The following is a 20,405-nucleotide window of genomic DNA, read 5'->3' as shown; positions in this document are numbered from 1 at the left end:
TGACTCGCAGGCCCTTTTTCTCAATCCCCAACTGCCACTTCTGGCCCTTCACCAGCAGCTCCTCCAGAGAGTCAGCGATGGCCACCATGTCGTCCGCGTACAGCAGCTCCCATGGACAGCCAGTGAGAAACTCCAGAGATAGCACCTCAGCCCAATGATGAAGAGCAGGGGGCTTAGGACAGAACCCTGGTGCACCCCTACTCCCACTCCAAACCCATCACTGTAACCTCCTCAACTCGCACTCTGCTCCTAACGCCGGAGTACATTGACTGTACCACTCGCAACAGCCACTTGTCGATCCCCAGCTTGCGCAATGCCCATCAGATGATGTAGAGGTGCTTGTTGGACCGCAGGTGGTTCTCCTGTAGCTGGCGGACAGTGAAGATCGCGTCAGTGGTCCCACGACCCGGCATGAAGCCAAATTGCATCTCGTTGATCCCCACTCGCTTCCTAATCAGTCCCTCTACTACACGCTTGAGTACAACACCTTGAATACTTGCTCAATAAGCTTCAACCCCCTGTAGTTGCCTCTGTTGAAAGCATCGCCTTTGCCCTTGAATAGACTCATGATGTAACTCTCTTGCCAGTCAGAGGGGATCTTGCCTTCAGAGATGATAGCCTCGATCAGGTCGCGAACATGTGCTGCGCCTGCTTCCCCTGCCGGCTTCAGCATTTCGGCGATGACACCGGACGGTCCAGCTGCTCTGCTGAGGCTCTTCATTGAGATTGACTTAGTGATCATCTCTGGAGTGATCGGCTCACTCGGGCCCTCGTCTGGTGTCTCCTCTGTTAGGTCTTCTGGGCTCCACGAGAATTCGGCGTTGAGCAGGTGCTCATCGTGCTCCTTCCATGCCACTTTCTTGGTCTCCTCATCGATCGACTATTTGCCGGCATCGTTCTTCACTGGCTTCTCCCCCGAGACTTCTCAGTTGTCCCGCCGTGTTTGGTTGGCTAGGCGGAAGATGTCTGCTGACTTGGTGTCAATGTTCTCAAGGGCACCCTTCTGGGCATCACTTATGGCGCTGTAGACTGCATTGTTAGAGATACTCTTGGCTGCAATGCAGGATTCCCGGCATCCCTCCAGCTTTCCATGTCTTGAAGCATCTGCACTTTTCATAGACTACTCTCTCCACGAGGTCGATCCACCACCGCATCTGCTTCCTCCACTGGTGCTTCGAAGAGACGCCACACACCACACGCTCTGTTGACTGCATCAGATTGCCCTTCAGTGAGGACCAGAGCGCAGCCACTGACTTTGGCCGTGCCTCAACGTCTCGTGTTCTAGCTATGAAGGCCTCGAAGAATTCTGTCCAGTCTATGCTGCGATGCACATCCCTCTCCTAGGATGACCTTCACGTTAGACACCTGCTTCCTTGAGGCGCGCCGGTACAGGACATAGTCGATCTGTGTCTCGGCGGCTCCAGATCGATATGTTACCAGGTGTCTGTGCTTCTTCTTGAACCAGGAGTTTCCCACTGCTTTTGGGATCACCTCCCTGCACATGCAGTGACAATGACAGAATGTGGGACATGGTCTACATGAGATAGATAAAATAACCTTTAGGGACATACCTGTGTAACTACTGGTGGTCTCCTCTGTGGATTTGACTCTTTGTACAACCCTTGACACCTGAAAGGTGTAGTTAGTGCAGGGGAAACTGCACTAGTCTACATGATGAAGATAAAGGAAGCTTCAGTGACATACCTGTGTAACTACTGGTGGTCTCCTCTGTGGACTTGACTCCTTGTACAACCGTTGACACCTGAAAGGTGTATTTGACTCCAGGAATCAGACTGGTTACGGTGTAGTTCTCGGTGGTGGTGTTCAATTGTTGTATTTGGGTGTCGTTTTTAAGAACAGTGACTTGATAGGAGTAGCCTGTCTTATAGTCACCCTGCCTGAGCCAGGTCAAACTGACAGCAGTGGTGGTCACATCAGCTACCTTAAGGTCGGTGACTGCTTTAGGCACTGCAAAGGAATCCATCAAACAAGAGTAAAGCTAAATTTGATTTGAAATTAGTTGTTTCACATTGTTTACTAAATTACATTGAGATGAATGCAAAAATAAAGGACACAGTAAATATGACTGGGAATATGCTAAGGTGAGGTAACTATGATGTTGGGGGTCCTCAGCAATTATTATGCTGACACGCTGGCATTTTTACATGGCCAAGCCGGTTCGGTTGCGGCTTGGCACACCCGGCAATTTCACTGTCTTGCCTGTATAAAACAGAGGGGGTAAAATCCCCCTTCTTCACGGTGCCGGCTTTCTTGGTTCACTTGAGAAGGCGGGGCTATGCACAGAGAGTAGACCTCTTTAGAATAGTTTGCATACTCCCCCATTTTTTCATGATTAAAGACACTCGCATACATCAGAATGTAGGCTCTATCCGCGATTAACTATTTACAAGTGCAAAAACGCCAACATATTCTTTATTTTGCTGACCACTTGTTTTTTGTCCTGACAAAAGCCTCCTAAGGAAAGTTCCTCTGCGGCTTTCTCGTAGATAACACCATCTCTCAACGTCTTCGTTTAATGCAACTGCATCACCATCTCTCCCATGATTGTCAGCAACTCGCGGATTTCACCGTATCTCCAGTAAGAACGACTCATGTTGATATCGCTGCATTATATCTGTTGTAGAGACAACACAGCAACACCTCTACCCAAGTCCCGACATACCTGTGTAAATATTATCCATCAATATATATATATATTTTTTTTTTTTCCTAATGTAAATATTTTGTTATACATTGGTAGTCAAGGCGGGGCCCTATTGTTGTTAAGGCGGTCACCTTAACAGTACAGTGCTAGGGGAAACTGCACTAGTCTACATGATGAAGATAAAGGAAGCTTCAGGGACATACCTGTGTAACTACTGGTGGTCTCCTCTGTGGAGTGGACTCCTTGTACAACCGTTGACACCTGAAAGGTGTAGTCTACTCCAGGAATCAGACTGGTTACGGTGTAGTTCTCGGTGGTGGTGTTCAATTGTTGTATTTGGGTGTCGTTTTTAAGAACAGTGACTTGATAGGAGTAGCCTGTCTTATAGTCACCCTGCCTGAGCCAGGTCAAACTGACAGCAGTGGTGGTCACATCAGCAGCAGTAAGGCTGGTGACTGCTTTAGGCACTGCAAAGGAATCCATCAAACTAGATCAGAGCTACATTTGATTTAAAATGAGTTGTCGTTTTACATGGTTTACTTAAATATATTAAGATGAATGCAAAAAAGGTAAAATAGTCAATATGACTGGATATACTGTATGCTAGGAAGGTGAGGGGATGCAGATTTAGGGTTTCCTCAGCAGATAGCATTCAGAAATACTCACTTGTGTAACCGAGTTTGTGTTCCACAGCAGATTCACGCCCTGGCACCACCACTGTGACATTGAAGCAATACCCCGTTCCTGGTAGTAGACCAGTTACAATTGACGTATTTATGTTTAACTGTGGTGGTTCAACTAGGGTTGCTCCTGACATTGTGTAGTTTGTAGTTTGAATCTTGTATTCATAATACGGTTGTTGGTCCTCCGGATTGAACCAGCTCAAACGGACAGCAGTGGTGTTCACATTAGCAAAGGTGAGGTTGGTGACTGCTCCAGGCACTGGAGGAGGAACCATGAAATCAGATTAGAGCTACATTATATTTAAAAAAATGGATATTATTTACTAAAATACAATAAGATGAATGCAAAAATAAGTGACAAGGCAAATATGACTTGGAATATGCTACGTAGAGGTATCAGACACAATGACTGTAAGGATCTTGGGTCTCATTTATAACCGTTGCGTACGCACCAAAACGGGGCTGAAAGTGGCGTACGTGACCTTCCACGCCAAGGTTGTGATCTATAAAAAACTAACTTGACGGGAGAATGTGCGCAGCCCTAAGCAAACTCTGACCCATGCGTACGCAAGGTTTGGGGGAAAAGGAGAATTGGCGAAACAGACGGTGTGTGTGTGGTGAACTGAAGTCAGACAGAAGAAATGTAGAGTGAGAAGAACGATTATGTTTTATCATCAGCCTTCATAAATCTAATTTCAACCCGTATCATGCGTTAAATCTATGTAATCAAAATAATTTAAGTCAACTGCGTTATTTCTCAGTTATAACTCCAGAAACATCTCCTTAGAATTGAAATGAAAATTCAAAATCAAAATTCTCTATATTTAATCCCGTCACTCCATACTGTCAACTGACGGCGCGACTGCATGGAATGAAGCATATGTCCAACATGTGTCAATAACATAATATTTTTTGTGACACTGTAAACACATAATCAAATGTCAATTAAATCCCAAGTGTAGAAAACCAAGCCACATAGGCTACTCCTCATCACAATCGTTATATTTTTGTCCGTTCCTCTTGATGCTTTTCATGAAAAATCAGGCATTAAAAAGGGGTTATGTTCAAGAACATTTTACGTGGGTGATTACAAACTGATTATCCAAGGTGTTCTCGTCAGTCTTATTACCGTAACCCTATAAATACAGCGGTGAGCCCCGTGCGTAATGCTGCACCATGGCAATGCTGGCACTGCTGGAAGACCATGCAAATAGCAGGATTCGGAGGGAGATGGTCTTCAGGGACCATAGCGATTTATTGGTACATAAAAATATGTACCTTTATGTCAGACCAATTATTTTTTAATTCTGGGACTGTGCGCTCCGTGCCACTGACAGAGTTCACTGCTGCAGCAACATGTTGCTACTCACTCTGCTTTTTGTTGTTAGTGATCCCATTCCCGTGTCGGCCGAACAAAACTACTTTTCGGGCCTCATCCTCACCCACAAGTGTCTCCACTTCAACCTCCGTGAAATTTCGCTTTTTTGCTTTTCTCAGTCCTTTTGCCATTCTTTCCGACAAGACATAATACTTCCATCTGAGTCTGTTTTTATATGCAGATCGCATTCATTAGGTCGTTTACATTGACCATTAATGGTTAAAAGGGGCGTGTACAGGGCGGAACGTTAAGCTGATTCAGCTGCGCACACTTGTAGGCAGTCTGTGATTTATTAGGCAAAGATTGCTTAGAGGCGTGCGTTTGCATGGTTTTATAAGTCTGAATATTTTTTGGCTTTACTTGTCGTTAGTGTGATGGTCATCACCTGCGTTAATTGGTATATCTGTTCACCTGTGTTCCATGTATTTAGGTCAAGCAGTTCCTGCCCGTTTTATGGTTCCTTATTTGTTGTAGGGTTTTTGTGTCAGTGTGATTTCATGTGGTAAAGCTTCCTTTCACACCCACCCCTCAGTCTGATCTCTGCATTTGGGTTCACCTTCTTTCACATGCCGTGACAATGACAGAATCTGGGACAGAATCTACATCAGGAAGTTAAAAGAAGCTTCAGGGACATACCTGTGTAACTACTGGTGGTCTCCTCTGTGGAGTGGACTCCTTGTACAACCGTTGACACCTGAAAGGTGTATTTTACTCCAGGAATCAGACTGGTGATGGTGTAGTTCTCGGTGTTGGTGTTCAGTTGTTGTTTTTGAGTGACGTTTTCAAGAACAGTGACTTGATAGAAGTATTCGGGTTTATTGTCACCCTGCCTGAGCCAGGTCAAACTGACAGCAGTGGTGTTCACATCAGCAGCAGTAAGGTTGGTGACTGCTTTAGGCACTGCAAAGGAATCCATCAAACTAGATCAGAGCTACATTTGATTTAAAATGAGTTGTCGTTTTACATGGTTTACTTAAATATAGTAAGATGAATGCAAAAAAGGTAAAATAGTCAATATGACTGGATATACTGTATGCTAGGAAGGTGAGGGGATGCAGATTTAGGGTTTCCTCAGCAGATAGCATTCAGAAGTACTCACTTGTGTAACCGAGTTTGTGTTCCACAGCAGATTCACGCCCTGGCACCACCACTGTGACATTGAAGCAATACCCCGTTCCTGGTTGTAGACCAGTTACAATTGACGTATTTATGTTTAACTGTGGTGGTTCAACTAGGGTTGCTCCTGACATTGTGTAGTTTGTAGTTTGAATCTTGTATTCATAATACGGTTGTTGGTCCTCCGGATTGAACCAGCTCAAACGGACAGAGGTGGTGTTCACATTAGCAAAGGTGAGGTTGGTGACTGCTCCAGGCACTGGAAGAGAAACCATGAAATCAGATTAGAGCTACATTATATTTAAAAAAATGGATATTATTTACTAAAATACAATAAGATGAATGCAAAAATAAGTGACAAGGCAAATATGACTGGGAATATGCTACGTAGAGGTATCAGACACAATGACTGTAAGGATCTGGGGTCTCATTTATAACCGTTGCGTACGCACCAAAACGGGGCTGAAAGTGGCGTACGTGACCTTCCACGCCAAGGTTGTGATCTATAAAAAACTAACTTGACGGGAGAATGTGCGCAGCCCTAAGCAAACTCTGACCCATGCGTACGCATGGTTTGGGGGAAAAGGAGAATTGGTGAAACAGACGGTGTGTGTGGTGGTGAACTGAAGTCAGACAGAAGAAATGTAGAGTGAGAAGAACGATTATGTTTTATCATCGGCCTTCATAAATTTAATTTCAACCCGTATCATGCGTTAAATCTATGTAATCAAAATAATTTAAGTCAACTGCGTTATTTCTCAGTTATAACTCCAGAAACATCTCCTTAGAATCGAAATGAAAATTCAAAATCAAAATTCTCTATATTTAATCCCGTCACTCCATACTGTCAACTGACGGCGCGACTGCATGGAATGAAGCATCTGTCCAACATGTGTCAATAACATAATATTTTTTGTGACACTGTGAACACATAATCAAATGTAAATTAAATCCCAAGTGTGGAAAACCAAGCCACACACCTCATCACAATCGTTATATTTTTGTCCGTTCCTCTTGATGCTTTTCATGACAAATCAGGCATTAAAAAGGGGTTATGTTCAAGAACATTTTACGTGGGTGATTACAAACTGATTATCCAAGGTGTTCTCGGTCAGTCTTATTACCGTAACCCTATAAATACAGCGGTGAGCCCCGTGCGTAATGCTGCACCATGGCAATGCTGGCACTGCTGGAGGACCATGCAAATGGCAGGATTCGGAGGGAGATGGTCTTCAGGGACCATAGCGATTTATGGTACATAAAAATATGTACCTTTATGTCAGATCACTTCTTTTTTAATTCTGGGACTGTGCGCTCCGTGCTACTGACAGAGTTCACTGCTGCAGCAACATGTTGCCACTCACTCTGCTTTTTGTTGTTAGTGATCCCATTCCCGTGTCGGCCGAACAAAACTACTTTTCGGGCCTCATCCTCACCCACAAGTGTCTCCACTTCAACCTCCGTGAAATTTCGCTTTTTTGCTTTTCTCAGTCCTTTTGCCATTCTTTCCGACAAGACATAATACTTCCATCTGAGTCTGTTTTTATATGCAGATCGCAATCATTAGGTCGTTTACATTGACCATTAATGGTTAAAAGGGGCGTGTACAGGGCGGAACGTTAAGCTGATTCAGCTGCGCACACTTGTAGGCAGTCTGTGATTTATTAGGCAAAGATTGCTTAGAGGTGTGCGTTTGCATGGTTTTATAAGTCTGAATATTTTTTGGCTTTACTTGTCGTTAGTGTGATGGTCATCACCTGCGTTAATTGGTATATCTGTTCACCTGTGTTCCATGTATTTAGGTCAAGCAGTTCCTGCCCGTTTTATGGTTCCTTATTTGTTGTAGGGTTTTTGTGTCAGTGTGATTTCATGTGGTAAAGCTTCCTTTCACACCCACCCCTCAGTCTGATCTCTGCATTTGGGTTCACCTTCTTTCACATGCCGTGACAATGACAGAATCTGGGACAGAATCTACATCAGGAAGTTAAAAGAAGCTTCAGGGACATACCTGTGTAACTACTGGTGGTCTCCTCTGTGGATTTGACTCCTTGTACAACCGTTGACACCTGAAAGGTGTAGTTTACTCCAGAAGTCAGACTGGTGACGGTGTAGTTCTCGGGGGTGGTGTTCAGTTGTTGTTTTTGGGTGACGTTTTCAAGAACAGTGACCTGATAGGAGTATTCTGGTTTATGGTCACCCGGCCTGAGCCAGGTCAAACTGACAGCAGTGGTGGTCACATCAGCAGCAGTAAGGTTGGTGACTGCTTCAGGCACTGCAAAGGAATCCATCAAACTAGATCAGAGCTACATTTGATTTAAAATGAGTTGTCGTTTTACATGGTTTACTTAAATATATTAAGATGAATGCAAAAAAAAGTATTGTGATTCATTTACTGGGATTATGCTAGGAAGTTCATGCAGGAGTTTCCTCAGCAGATATCATTCATACACTCACTTGTGTAACCGAATTGTTCCCCATTATAGTCACAATCTGCTTCCAATGTGACATTGAAATTATATCTAGTTCCTGTTTGTAGACCAGTTACAACTGCCATATTACTGTTGTCCAGTGTTTGTTCAGCTATTGTTGCTCCTGACATGTTTGTAGTTCGAATCTCGTATTTAGAATACGGTGGTAGGAAATCCGGAAGGAGCCAGCTCAAATGGACAGCAGTGGTGTTCACATTAGCAAAGGTAATGTTTAGGACTCCAGGCACTGCAAAGGAAAACAATGAACATTGGTACGAGTGTGCTTTAAAGTTTATCCGGCATCGTTGAGCAATAATAATGAGACGAATGCAATCCAATTTATTTGCAAAAGCATGTTTGCATCCTGTCATCGATATATGATCAGCTCTAGGATATCTGCTAACAAGTAGTACAACTGCAATGGCAACATCGTCATGTAATGTGAGGATGTCATGTAATATCAAATGAGCAAGACTGCACAGTGCACAAAAGATTAATGCCTCTTCACTTTGATATTACTCCGCCATCGACCTATATGACATTAATAGGCAATGCAAGGCAACTTTATTTGTATATATTTATAATAGCCTAAATAATGCAAGTGAAATAAGCGGACTAGTTGTACAATCTAAGCCTCTTGAATCCATCCTGATTTTCAAGTTTGTTCAATTATTCTCAACAGAATTTGAAGTTGTGATCAGGGACGGTCTCGTGGGATGCCTCACCGTTTGCGATGTTACATGTGCCATTAGCAACGTCTGCTTGGGCGTTCTAGGGAAACAGAAAGAATGGAAAATGTGGATGATCGGGCTTGTACCAGTAGAGGGCAGCGTTAGGTTAAGATGTATCCTAATTTCTGTTTTGAGATAAATGCATACAGAATATAGAAGCCGAGATAAAATCAAACAGCAACAAAAAACATGGTTGAATTGATATAATTAACACCTTAGAATACTAAATCAAATGTTTTTGTCATAGTCAGATGCAGTCTACTCAGCTAGATAGAGCAAACAACTAATAGCTCACTGTTGTCATTATATGTGCCCCAATTCAGCAACTATGGCTTTATGATATATTCAGGCTTAAATACTGTACACTGTTGTCTCAGAATATTCCCTGCTTCTCCTCACCATACCATAGTCCTATAAACATCTCTCTCTCTCTCTCTCTCTCTCTCTCTCTCTCTCTCTCTCTCTCTCTCTCTCTCTCTCTCTCTCTCTCTCTCTCTCTCTCTCTCTCTCTCTCTCCCTCTCTCCCTCTCTCTTTCACTTTCTCTTTATTTCTTTCTTTCTTTCAGTCGGCTACTCCCACTCTCTTAAACAGTGAGCAAGTGGCAACACAAGAAGAAAATGGTGTGTTTCAACTCAACAGTGTCCCTTGATGATCGAGCGATAGAGTGAGATCATTTTACATATTGTGACAAGCTGTCCTCCGCTACAGCCTGACAGTACCAGGAACGAGGAAGTGAACAGTGGGTGTTTGTAGTAACTTCCCCTGTTTCATGACCCACGCTTTCCAACCTCAGACACATGGTGAGGTGCAACTGCAAATTGTCCTAATTTCTGTTGTCTCACTTGTAAAACTCTGAAATTCCTTAGTTTTGTTTTTTAATAAAAATGGGTGGATGATGAGTTCTTTAGCATCATTGATACCCTCTGATCTTCTGAGTGACACCACTCGCTGAAGGTGTCAATGGTGGAGGTGTCTGTCTGCCAACGACTCACAGCAGGTTGCTTCAACCACAGGCCAACACATCACAAGAACGACAACACAAAAGGAAACACAGCAGCATTTCGGCAAGCTATTTCTGCAAATTTGTGTAGCAGTAGTTAGTAGTGGCAGTTTTTTGAGTAAAGCTCTTTTTCATCATGGCTATATTTTGGGTAGCTTTGCTAACTTTAACAATAGGTCTGCTTAGCCTTGGGTATCCCTCAGGTCATGAGCTATGAGTGTACAGGCAGAGTGCAGGCAGGTAGCAAATGATATGATTGAACAGCCTTACTGCAGGCCTACGACATTGTTTTATCTTCGGAGCATTCGATTTACTTGTTCATGTCGGGATGGAAAGATAATTTCCACAAATAGGCCCAAAATTTCCTAAAAAATAAATGGCCTACCCAATGTGTATGTACACTTCCATAAAGTAATGCGTTTCCTGGTTTCACTGATGCACAAAAAGTCCCAGTTCAATGAAATGATTATCTGTGACTCATCCGTTACCCACACTGTAGACTTGGGCTGACACACAGCCTTTCAAATTGTTTACTAGACAGCTAAATATTAACAAGGGATAGACCTGCCTTTTATCTCCAGCAGTGACCAAAAGGAATGTTCATTTATTAACTTTCTTTGCGTTGCTAAAAGTCAGTAAAATGTCAAAGGTTAGGTTAGGTAATGATGTTCCTTCCTCTCACTTAATTCCGACTACAAATCCCAATAAAAACAAACAGTCAGGACCCTTTAAAGTAGAATGTGAGTCTGTGACACTCCACCTTTCCTTCTGTATTCATAACAAGCTCCTGCACTTCTTTCATTTGCTTCGACATCCACCCACTTCTTATGGTGCCGAGAGTCTGTCTTTTTGCACAGAATTGTTTAAAGTTATCCATAAGTATGATCTCTCATTTATATATATTCACATTCTAAAAAGGCTGTGGGGAATACCAGCATTTTTTGCCTATATTTAAATGAACTCGGTTTTAAGATTGTATAGGGCAGTGAAGCTAACTATGGCCAAATTATGCTCTACTCAGTTTGGTCTTTAGTTGCCATTGCCAGTGTTTGCTAATTAACAATCCAAGAAGGAATTAACTAATCAGGCCTGCAATTATTTTGAAACAAGCCAATGGCGAGCATATGAGAGTGACATTTGAAAGGCTGGGGAATGCTTAAGTAAACCCAAATCTACATTCGGAAAACTGTAGCGTGAGCAGATGTGGAACACCTGTAAAATGTAAATGGGTTTTGTTTTAAACGAAAAAAAAAAAAGGTAGAATGGTGAACAATTACTTATCAGAGAACGCACATTATATAAAAAAAACATATTGCTGCTCAAATAAAAGAATACAGTCCAGTAAAAGTTGTTGTAATCAGTAAGACTCATTGTGTAACAACATTTGTGTAAGTACTACGTAGATACGTAGACAATTAAATATAGTCTAGTTGGATAATTAGAAATAGGAACCCACATAGTCATATTAGTAAGTTGTATCGTTTTTTGTATCTTATAAACATAATTGCAACAACATGAACTGAATACCATGGAGTCAATCAAGATTAAAAAAAAAGAGGAAGCACAACCAGAGAGGCTATTTTGGTAGCGATGCTTTGCATGCATAATATGGAGCCTGCTACTGTACTTCTGCTACTGGTTTTTATTTCCACATAGCTTTGGGTGCCAGCTATCTTGGGTGGAGCAATAGGGTTTTTTTCACGCTATTGTGTTATCATAAAAATGACTGGGAGACATTGTTCAGCAAGCATAAATGAACTATATATTGCTCCTGGAAAGGATATTGACAGATTGAATTGACAATTGAGTAACAGCAGAAACAAGATCCATTTGAATAGCCCACACATATGAAATAGAATAACAATTTCAGACAATACAAGAAACACTACAATCATTCCTAATATACCAGTGCAGACATTTGTATTCATAAGGGTAACTTATCTAACAATCTTACATTCACAGGTTCAAAATGTTTGTCGTTCCAAACTAATAAGGAAGTCGTGCAACTGCTAAATACCCTGTTCATTTACTTAGCCCCTGTCCTGAGTCCTTACTATGAATCATTTTCTGCAGATTAGGTAAACAAAACAAGAGGCAACCATTACACTGAGTTCCAGCGAACTAACCCATCTTGGGAATACATACTCGCTTAAAATAGCCGCCACCATTAAACATAATACAACACAGTGTGGTAAAGCAACACTATGTTGAGTTTCTGTGTGTTGTCGCATGGCCGGCTTTATGAGAAAAGTTCAGAACGTTGTTGGTAAACATAGTTTAAAATTAGACTATAAATATGTATGCAATATTAATGGTTTATGATGTTCTGACAAAGAGTACTGGACTGAAGGATGGTGTTCATTCTTTAACAGACCACTGAATATTTACTTTTTACAGATAGCCCTGATATCACAAACAGCCCTTTATCATTGCTACAAAGGGCTGTACAAATACATCTGTGTTTACCTGATGTATATGTTGCGGCACATAATCAAATATGGTTGGTTTCAGGGAAGGGGGATATCTGTGGAGTGGCAAAAGCAGCTGATAGGATAATTACACACGTTGCCTAATAAACACAGCACCGAAAATAGTGCTGAAAATGATGTGCTTGGTTTACTGGAACTCCTTTTGAATTAGTCATTATTTGGAACACGTTGGAAATCTTTGGAAAGTAATTAAATGCACCCCCCTCCCATGGACAGGAGCTAGGCTACTGTAACTCTACAAGTGAACGGAAGCGGCAAACAGAAAGCAAATAGCCCAGTGACCTAGCTATCTGGACGCGACAGATTATTTATGCTTTTTAAAATTGTCTCATCAATTTAAGTCTCATCTTTGAACAGCATGACTAAACATCGGTGTTGTAACTTTTTTTCCTAGCCTGGTCAGCCAGGGACCCCGACAGACCCCAGTCTCAGCCAGGGACCCCTACAGACCCCAGTCTCAGCCAGGGACCCCTACAGACCCTAGCCTGGTCATCCAGGGACCTCCATGGCCCCAGTTGGAGTCTGCATCAGCCAGAGAGGAAATAGCTGTGGTTCCCACTAAGTAAACATAACATGAAGTCTTAAGAGAGAGGGTGGGGGTGAGGGGGTGTTCTTTAGTAGCTCAGTACTAACAGTCAGCCCTCCCTGCAGACCCACTGATAACACACCCGTTCCTTCCTCCATAATAACAGTCGGATCCAAAAACAATTAAGACATCACCTTAGAAGTCGTTTTTCCAAGGGGCCAGCCCATCTGACCTAAACTCTTTCTTCAAATAGCACCAGGGGAATTGATTGACACTGAGGTCGGTCTGGGTTGGTGTGTGTGTGTGTGTGTGTGTGTGTGTGTGTGTGTGTGTGTGTGTGTGTGTGTGTGTGTGTGTGTGTGTGTGTGTGTGTGTGTGTGTGTGTGTGTGTGTGTGTGTGTGTGTGTGTGTTTGTGTGTGTGTGTGTGTGTGTGCGTGCGTGCGTGCGTGTGTGTTCCTGCCCTCAGCCTCTCAGCCAGGGATCCCCACTATCCACTAGTGTCAAACCGAACAAAACACGTTCAAAAGTTAAAGGGCAAGTATGATCAACAAATATAGGACAAGAGATAAAGACACTCAAAGGCATGTCCCATGTCCTGACTGAATCACCACTTTTTCTCCTGACAACCTAATTTGACAGGAGAGACCTAATTTATCATCACATCAATTAGGGCCTTTCACTTGTGAACAAACACAAACTGGCTTAGGGCCAGCATGAACCAGGGAAGATTCTCATTAACAAAACTCCACAACATACTGACAGAAACCCCTCCACCAAACACCAGAATAGAACTCTACAATAAATGTATGTACTTTGTCGGTAGACGTGGGTCCACCATAAAAAACAATGTCGAACTCATCAGGCTAAGTTGATTTCATCGAGGTCAAACTAACACGACATTGACTAATTAATCATTCCCCATTTCCTGTGACAGCTATAAGGTAGTGTAATATTATTTGAGAGTATTTCCTGGCCAGGATACTCTGGCTTTCTACATTGTTCTACTGCCTGGAATGTCCCACTGTTCCCTTATTCAATCATCAACCTTTTCTTACTAAGTGAAATTATGAGCTTTTAAAGTATTGCATTGTGGTAATATTGAAAACATTACAATATTGCAATTTTCAAACTGCAACTGTGTGTGAATTCAATTGGTGTGGATGGATCAGGGAAGCCGTTGATTTTGGCTTTGACAAATATGGTGTTAATCATTGCACAACACACATGCTGCCTGAGGAAAGCACGGAGAATCCAAAAATACTTGAACCAGCCAGGCCATGTGCTGTTCACAACACTGCAGTCTGCTACGCCCGACACGGCGGACACAAAGTAACACGCCTCAACTGAATCAAGCATCAACTCCAGCCTGGCTTTTGCCAGACCCAGCTCAATCATAGATTGAGCTGGGTCTGGGGAAGCTGCTGGCAAGGTTGGTTTGACAGCAGGGTTGGTTTTATTTTTAACATTATTCTATCCACAAAGACATTTACATCTATAGTCAGGCGTTACAATTGATTTACCTCGGGTGTACTGTGGGTAAGACTGTTTTATTAGCAGGCTAGTATTGCCCGTTGCCTTGCGCTAGCCTAGCACGAGCGAACTCTGCAACTAGAAGGACTGAATGAAATGTGTTGAAAACGATCTCCGATGATAAAGAACACCAAGGCTAAAGGGAATCAGGCCCTTTGTCCAAAATTCTGAACTACCCCTTTAACTCATCACTGGGAAGTTCCCAATCGAAACAGCGGTTAAATATTTGGCCTGTTAAGCTCTTTGAGACTGTAATGGTGATTAAGGGCTACACAAATACAATTGAATTGAATTCATGGATTTTGTATGGAGTCGTATTTTGTTTCTTTCTTCTTGTTTTCTTTTTCTTTCTAGGTGCGGACCTCTGTGACCTCATGGCTTCAGGCCTCCCTCCCTCCAAAGCCACTGCCCCGAAACACACAGGTCTGCCAAGCCATGTTTCTACAGTAGCCAAGAACGGACACAGTAAATGAACCACCAATGTTGTGCAGGAGTAATGCTGTATAAGAAATCCGCCTAACATGGCTCTGTGATAGCATAATCTACTCTACAGGGATGGTGGATTTACCCTTTCAAGTCTTTACGAGTGTCATCCAAGCAAAATACTTGCATTCTGTGAGATCTGCTCCGTTAAAACTACCTGATTATATTCATTTTTTGGGTCACGGTACAAAAAACAAAGAGCAATTCACGCTCCACGAGCTCTTGGGTTATAAACGAGGGACAGTGAATCCAACATGAAAACCAAACATCAGCAACAGCACCGTCTCTGGTGGAATTCTGGTTATTACTGGTTTATTTGAGTTGTGCCAACTGACGTTTAATGGATTTAAAACTGCTCCAATCAATGTTTTTTTTTTGGCCTGTATGAACTAACATTATGTACCCAGGGTTGAGATTTAGTTAAGCAATTGCTTAACTGGGGGGGGGGGGGCATCCATGCTTTATTTTTCACATTCATCACTTCGGCTATAGCCAGGTTCATCGCTACTGGCCGGCTTACTGGATAATGAAATGACAGCCCCTGACGACAATAAGGGCTTTGAGGAGGAAGTTGGATCCAGCCCCTGATTTACATGGCTACTGGAACTGAGGTTCTCTTTGTTGTGGAACATGAACATGAGTCCAGTCAGTGTCCTGGTCTCCGCAGTGCATGTTCCACTGCTAAGACCAGGACACTGAAGTTAAGTATTTTAACTTCAGACCGACGCACGTCTTTCTGTTAAACCGCTTTTGAAATCCTCAGTTGCATTTCGTTTTATCTGGATTGTATAATTTAAATATCATTGACTCATAATCATATTCTTATCTTAGGTTTATTTTCATGTTTTAATATTATTATTATTTTTTTTTTTTTGGAGGTGATGCGCTATGTTTATCGGCAGTGAACCCTACTTGACACAGGGTCTACGGTGCACCGGGCAGTACACACTGCGGGCCCGAACGTTCAATGATGTATGGACACAGACCAATGGCATTCGTACCGGGATTAACCTGGGCGAAATACCCACATAACACCACACAAAGTTGCGTACCGTCATGGAGACGTGGTTGGATGCCGTACTCACTGCTAGGGCGAAGCATCAGATGAAATCATTCAGGTTATTTGGACTGCACTGCAAATCTTCAAAGCAAAGCAGGAACTAGTGTTTTGTTCATGTTTCCATATGAAGGCTCCAGCTATCTGTACGTTTAAAGTTAGAATAATAAATGGCTAATCGAAATGCTCATAAAAATTCATTCTTCAAGCAACTATTTTGGCAAGGTATCGAAACAATACTGTGCGTTTCAGTTTATTATGTTCACCCCTAAAAGTTATGTGTAATATTTTCGCTCCTTTTGTTGAGGGCTTTCTATTTGTTCTTGTACTGTCTTTCTCTTCTAACAGAAAGAATTAAACAGATAATGTTTGTTGTCATTTTCATGGTTGTTGAGCTCCATATCTCAAATGATAAGTGAAGGGGAAAAAGGGCTTACTATATTACTAAATGTGGTCGTTGATGCTTGGTAATAGAACCTTTTGGAGAAGTGCTACTTCTGTAATTCAAGCTGTATCTGTACTTGGGTCCCAAGCACTGAGCTTAACAGGAGGTGATGACATGTATGAGTGTGAGACAGAAACTAGTGTACATGCATCAATCCAATCACATTCACTTATATTTTTGCCTTCCCATGGAGGGAAAATTCAGTAAATAAAAACACACCCACAGCTGTCAATCAAAGACCCAGTCCTGCTCTCCACCGTGTTGTTCAAAGCTTCCTGTCTCTGGACTGTTCCATAGGTCAACCATCAAAGAATAACATTAGACAGCAGGGTTCAGTCTCTCTCTCTCACACACACACACACACACACACACACACACACACACACACACACACACTCACACACACACACACACACACACACACACACACACACACACACTCACACACACACACACACAGACACACACACACACACACACACACACACACACACACACACACACTCACACACACACACACAGACACACACACACACACACACACACACACACACACACACACACACACACACACAGATAAGTCACGCACAAAAACTCCGACACACACACATGCAGGCTTGTTCCTCTTCTTCCCCTGAGCTCCAAGGGGGCATTGAGGAGAACAGCCACACCCCAGGAAGTCACCACGCATCATCGGTAGATTTAGATTTGGCTATCACCAAAATCAGCTGTTCCCTTCATGGGGACGGCATGGATCCTTGTTGACATTGCATTTAACCCATGCACTCAAACAACAACCACAGACTCACAAAATACCCTCGCAAGGGCTTGTTTCATTACATTATTCTGTTTCTAAAGAGACACTTATTGAGAAATTGTGTTTCTTCCAATATACCAATATAACTTATTCAATATCAACACAATTTCTAATGATTTTTGAATGATTGTGAGCATTGTTAGTATATAAATAACACATAGTCAACCATAATTAGTCAACTGGAACCAGTTTTCTTTTTCATTGTGTAATTTGATCACAAATGTTTAACAAGTTCCAGTTCCAGTTCCTCTTCCTCTACACTTCCATGTTATCGGTGAGAAGGTATTGAGTTGCTGTATTTTCCTGTCCCCTTGATGCCCTCTCATAGTAAAAACCAATTTGTTTTAGGGTATGAGCAGAGGGCTGTGGTCACCCAACGGAAAATGTATCTAAAACTATGCAAATGACCTCACAGATGCCCTGATCTTATCATTGATAATCAGAGTCTCTTGCCGTGTAGGATGCAATGGTCAACGTCCTGCACTACATGGTCCAATGGTGTCCCTGCACTGCCCGGAAGGGGCCCCCTGCCTGTGTTGACGGCCCAGTGTAGGACAGGGCTGCTGCTCCCAACTCCATTCATGGTGACCCCTTTGTCTATCCTAACATACCATTCTCTGTCTCTGTCTCTGTCTGTCTGTCTGTCTCTCTCTGTCTCTGTCTGTCTCTGTCTCTGTCTGTCTCTCTCTGTCTCTGTGTCTGTCTGTCTCTCTCTGTCTCTGTGTCTGTGTCTGTCTCTCTGTCTCTGTCTCGCCCTCTCTTTCTGTCTCTCTCTCTCTCTCTCTCTCTCTCTCTCTCTCTCTCTCTCTCTCTCTCTCTCTCTCTCTCTCTCTCTCTCTCTCTCTCTCTCTCTCTCTCTCTCTCTCTCTCTCTCTCTCTCTCTCTCTCTCTCTCTCTCTCTCTCTCTCCCTCCCTCTCTCTCTCTGTCTCTCTGTCTGTCCTTTATTCATTAAAGACCAGTTATACCATGGTATAAATGGGCAGGTGACCCTCCAATGGCCGGTTTGCTTTGTTATCTTGGCCGTTTCACGGCATGTAAAAAAGGTCACTTTTATTTGCTGTACATTCGGTTCACAATGGTTGGTAAGACAGTCCCATTATGAATCCCATAAATGTTACTTGTATACACTTGACTAGAATTCTAAATAATATTTATACAAGCCATTTAAAAAAGGCAGTGGCTATTCGTACGGCGACCGAGCCTGTCACGTGACCGCACTTGACCTATCAGTCTGCTCGGCGCTAACCTTAACCCTAACCCTAACCGGGCCGACCGTAATTATAGTAATTAATTATAGTAATAACCCTAACCCTAACCCTAACCATAACCCTTACCCTAACCCTAACCATAACCTGCCGTGAAAATAGACTAATGCAGTATTTTTACGGCGCGCCGTACGAATAGCCAATTGCTATTCTTACGGTCGCCGTACGAATAGCCACTAACCTTTAAAAAAAAAAACTACATCTGTGATGAGTGACTCGTTATCAAATGAGGCGGTCTCAGCGAAGAAGTCAGTCCTTATACATTCTACATTTTTCATGACGCCATCAGAAGACCAAATTATTCGATTTCCATGCAAATTTGTTGAACATGTTGCCGGCCCGTCATTTGAACCAAACGGTTTCATCCAACAAAAAAGGCTTCCACTGTCTAACACCAACAGAAGGTCAGCTTAGCCATTACGCACTGGGACGAAACTGAATTCGATTACAATCCTCAATGGGCCATTATCATGCCACAAAACGTGTATAATGACGTCGTCCATCTGCCTACATAACACAATTCATTATTTTAACAGGTTCAATCTGTCCCCTCTACTCCCGTTATCATCACACCCCGGCGTGACGACGCATGGAGACGTGCAACAGGTGCGCACCTGCGAGTCCCACACCGACCTGTTGACCCCCCTGAACGGTAACTAAACAATCATTCCTTTGTGTTAGGTCTACCCCAAACACCCTGTTGCTGAATGGATAGGCTGCCTATGTAACCTTAGTTCATAAAAGCGGGAGAAAAGTCTTACCTGTGGAACCGCATACAAGAGGAGAATGATCCGCAGTACAGCAGCGTGCGGCCAGAATCGCTCCATAACGCAGAAATCAAACCCCGGTTTTCCAAACCTCTTCAGTGCTCTGATTTCCAAACTTTGTTCACTATCTAAAAAAAAAAGGGTGTCTGGGATGTTTTCAGCCTAACTTTGACGACCTCCGTCGGAACGCTCCAACTTTGTACATCGGGGAAACTTTCATGTTCTTGTCCCTACACCGAGGGAGGAGGAGCAGTAAGTCAACCACGTCACTTTGGTTTCCTCTCTGCGTGCCTTCGTGCGCCGAATGGCGTTAGGTCAGTATATGGCTTTTCTCATCATAATCTCGACCCTATTTGAATATCCTTATCAGCTATGTGGCGCCACTTCTTTTTCTAGAATGATTGAAATGGACAAGCCTTCCCGCATTCTCGCATAACTTGGATAGATAGGCCGTATAGGAATGCAGGTTTTCACCAAGAGGACAAGGGAATCTTCTCTGAAGCGACTGCCCTGGTCTAGTGTTTCAGAATGCAATCCTTAACTTGAAATATGGAGTAAAAAATAATAATAAGCATTATAGGGAACATTACTAGGCATGGCGTTAGAGTAGTATTCATTATGATAAATAATAATTCATTATTATTGCTAATACAATTGTATTATCATTATAAGCAATAACAATGCATCCTCATTGTTGTCATTGTTAATGTAACAATAATGAGGATGACTTTTATTAATATAATTATTACTATCATCGGTGTCAATTAGGCTCATGGATAAGTTGGAACAACAATTCAATCTGGAAGGGGACTCTGTGTATGTCTCCCAGTCCTTTGATATGTATATATATTTTTCCTTTTCCTCACTTGGTTGGTGTGTTGCTAGGGCTGGAAGGGGGTGCAGTGATGAGTGTGAGCCTTGGAGATAGTAGCGTGGGTTTGAGAGGTATACACTGTGCATTGAGAGGGGGCACCTGTTTACT

The 20,405-nt window shown here is 42.7% G+C and overlaps 1 protein-coding gene across 8 annotated transcripts in view; it reads right to left on the bottom strand.

Moving 5' to 3' along the window:
* LOC115551472 (receptor-type tyrosine-protein phosphatase eta) overlaps positions 1–19,673 on the bottom strand; it is a 34,714-nt gene extending 15,041 nt beyond the window's left edge. For 3 of the 8 annotated variants that reach the window (XM_030367240.1, XM_030367241.1, XM_030367242.1), the window contains exons 1-9: positions 19,418–19,673; positions 9,036–9,081; positions 8,297–8,557; positions 7,851–8,114; positions 5,826–6,101; positions 5,363–5,626; positions 3,332–3,607; positions 2,869–3,132; positions 1,705–1,968 (exon numbers count right to left, since the gene is read on the bottom strand). In XM_030367240.1, coding sequence (XP_030223100.1) covers positions 1,705–1,968; positions 2,869–3,132; positions 3,332–3,607; positions 5,363–5,626; positions 5,826–6,101; positions 7,851–8,114; positions 8,297–8,557; positions 9,036–9,081; positions 19,418–19,483 — 1,981 coding nt within the window. In that variant the 5' untranslated portion in view covers positions 19,484–19,673. The remainder of the gene's footprint in view (positions 1–1,704; positions 1,969–2,868; positions 3,133–3,331; positions 3,608–5,362; positions 5,627–5,825; positions 6,102–7,850; positions 8,115–8,296; positions 8,558–9,035; positions 9,082–19,417) is intronic. The other 5 variants (XM_030367243.1, XM_030367245.1, XM_030367244.1 and 2 more) reach the window with 5 other exon arrangements.
* Between the last annotated feature and the right edge of the window lie 732 nt (positions 19,674–20,405).

This window comes from Gadus morhua, chromosome 9 (genome assembly GCF_902167405.1).
Source record: "Gadus morhua chromosome 9, gadMor3.0, whole genome shotgun sequence".
In the NCBI taxonomy this organism is placed as follows: domain Eukaryota; kingdom Metazoa; phylum Chordata; class Actinopteri; order Gadiformes; family Gadidae; genus Gadus; species Gadus morhua.
The sequence above is the reverse complement of the archived record's forward strand: the minus strand, read 5'-3'. Positions and strand labels throughout refer to the sequence as shown.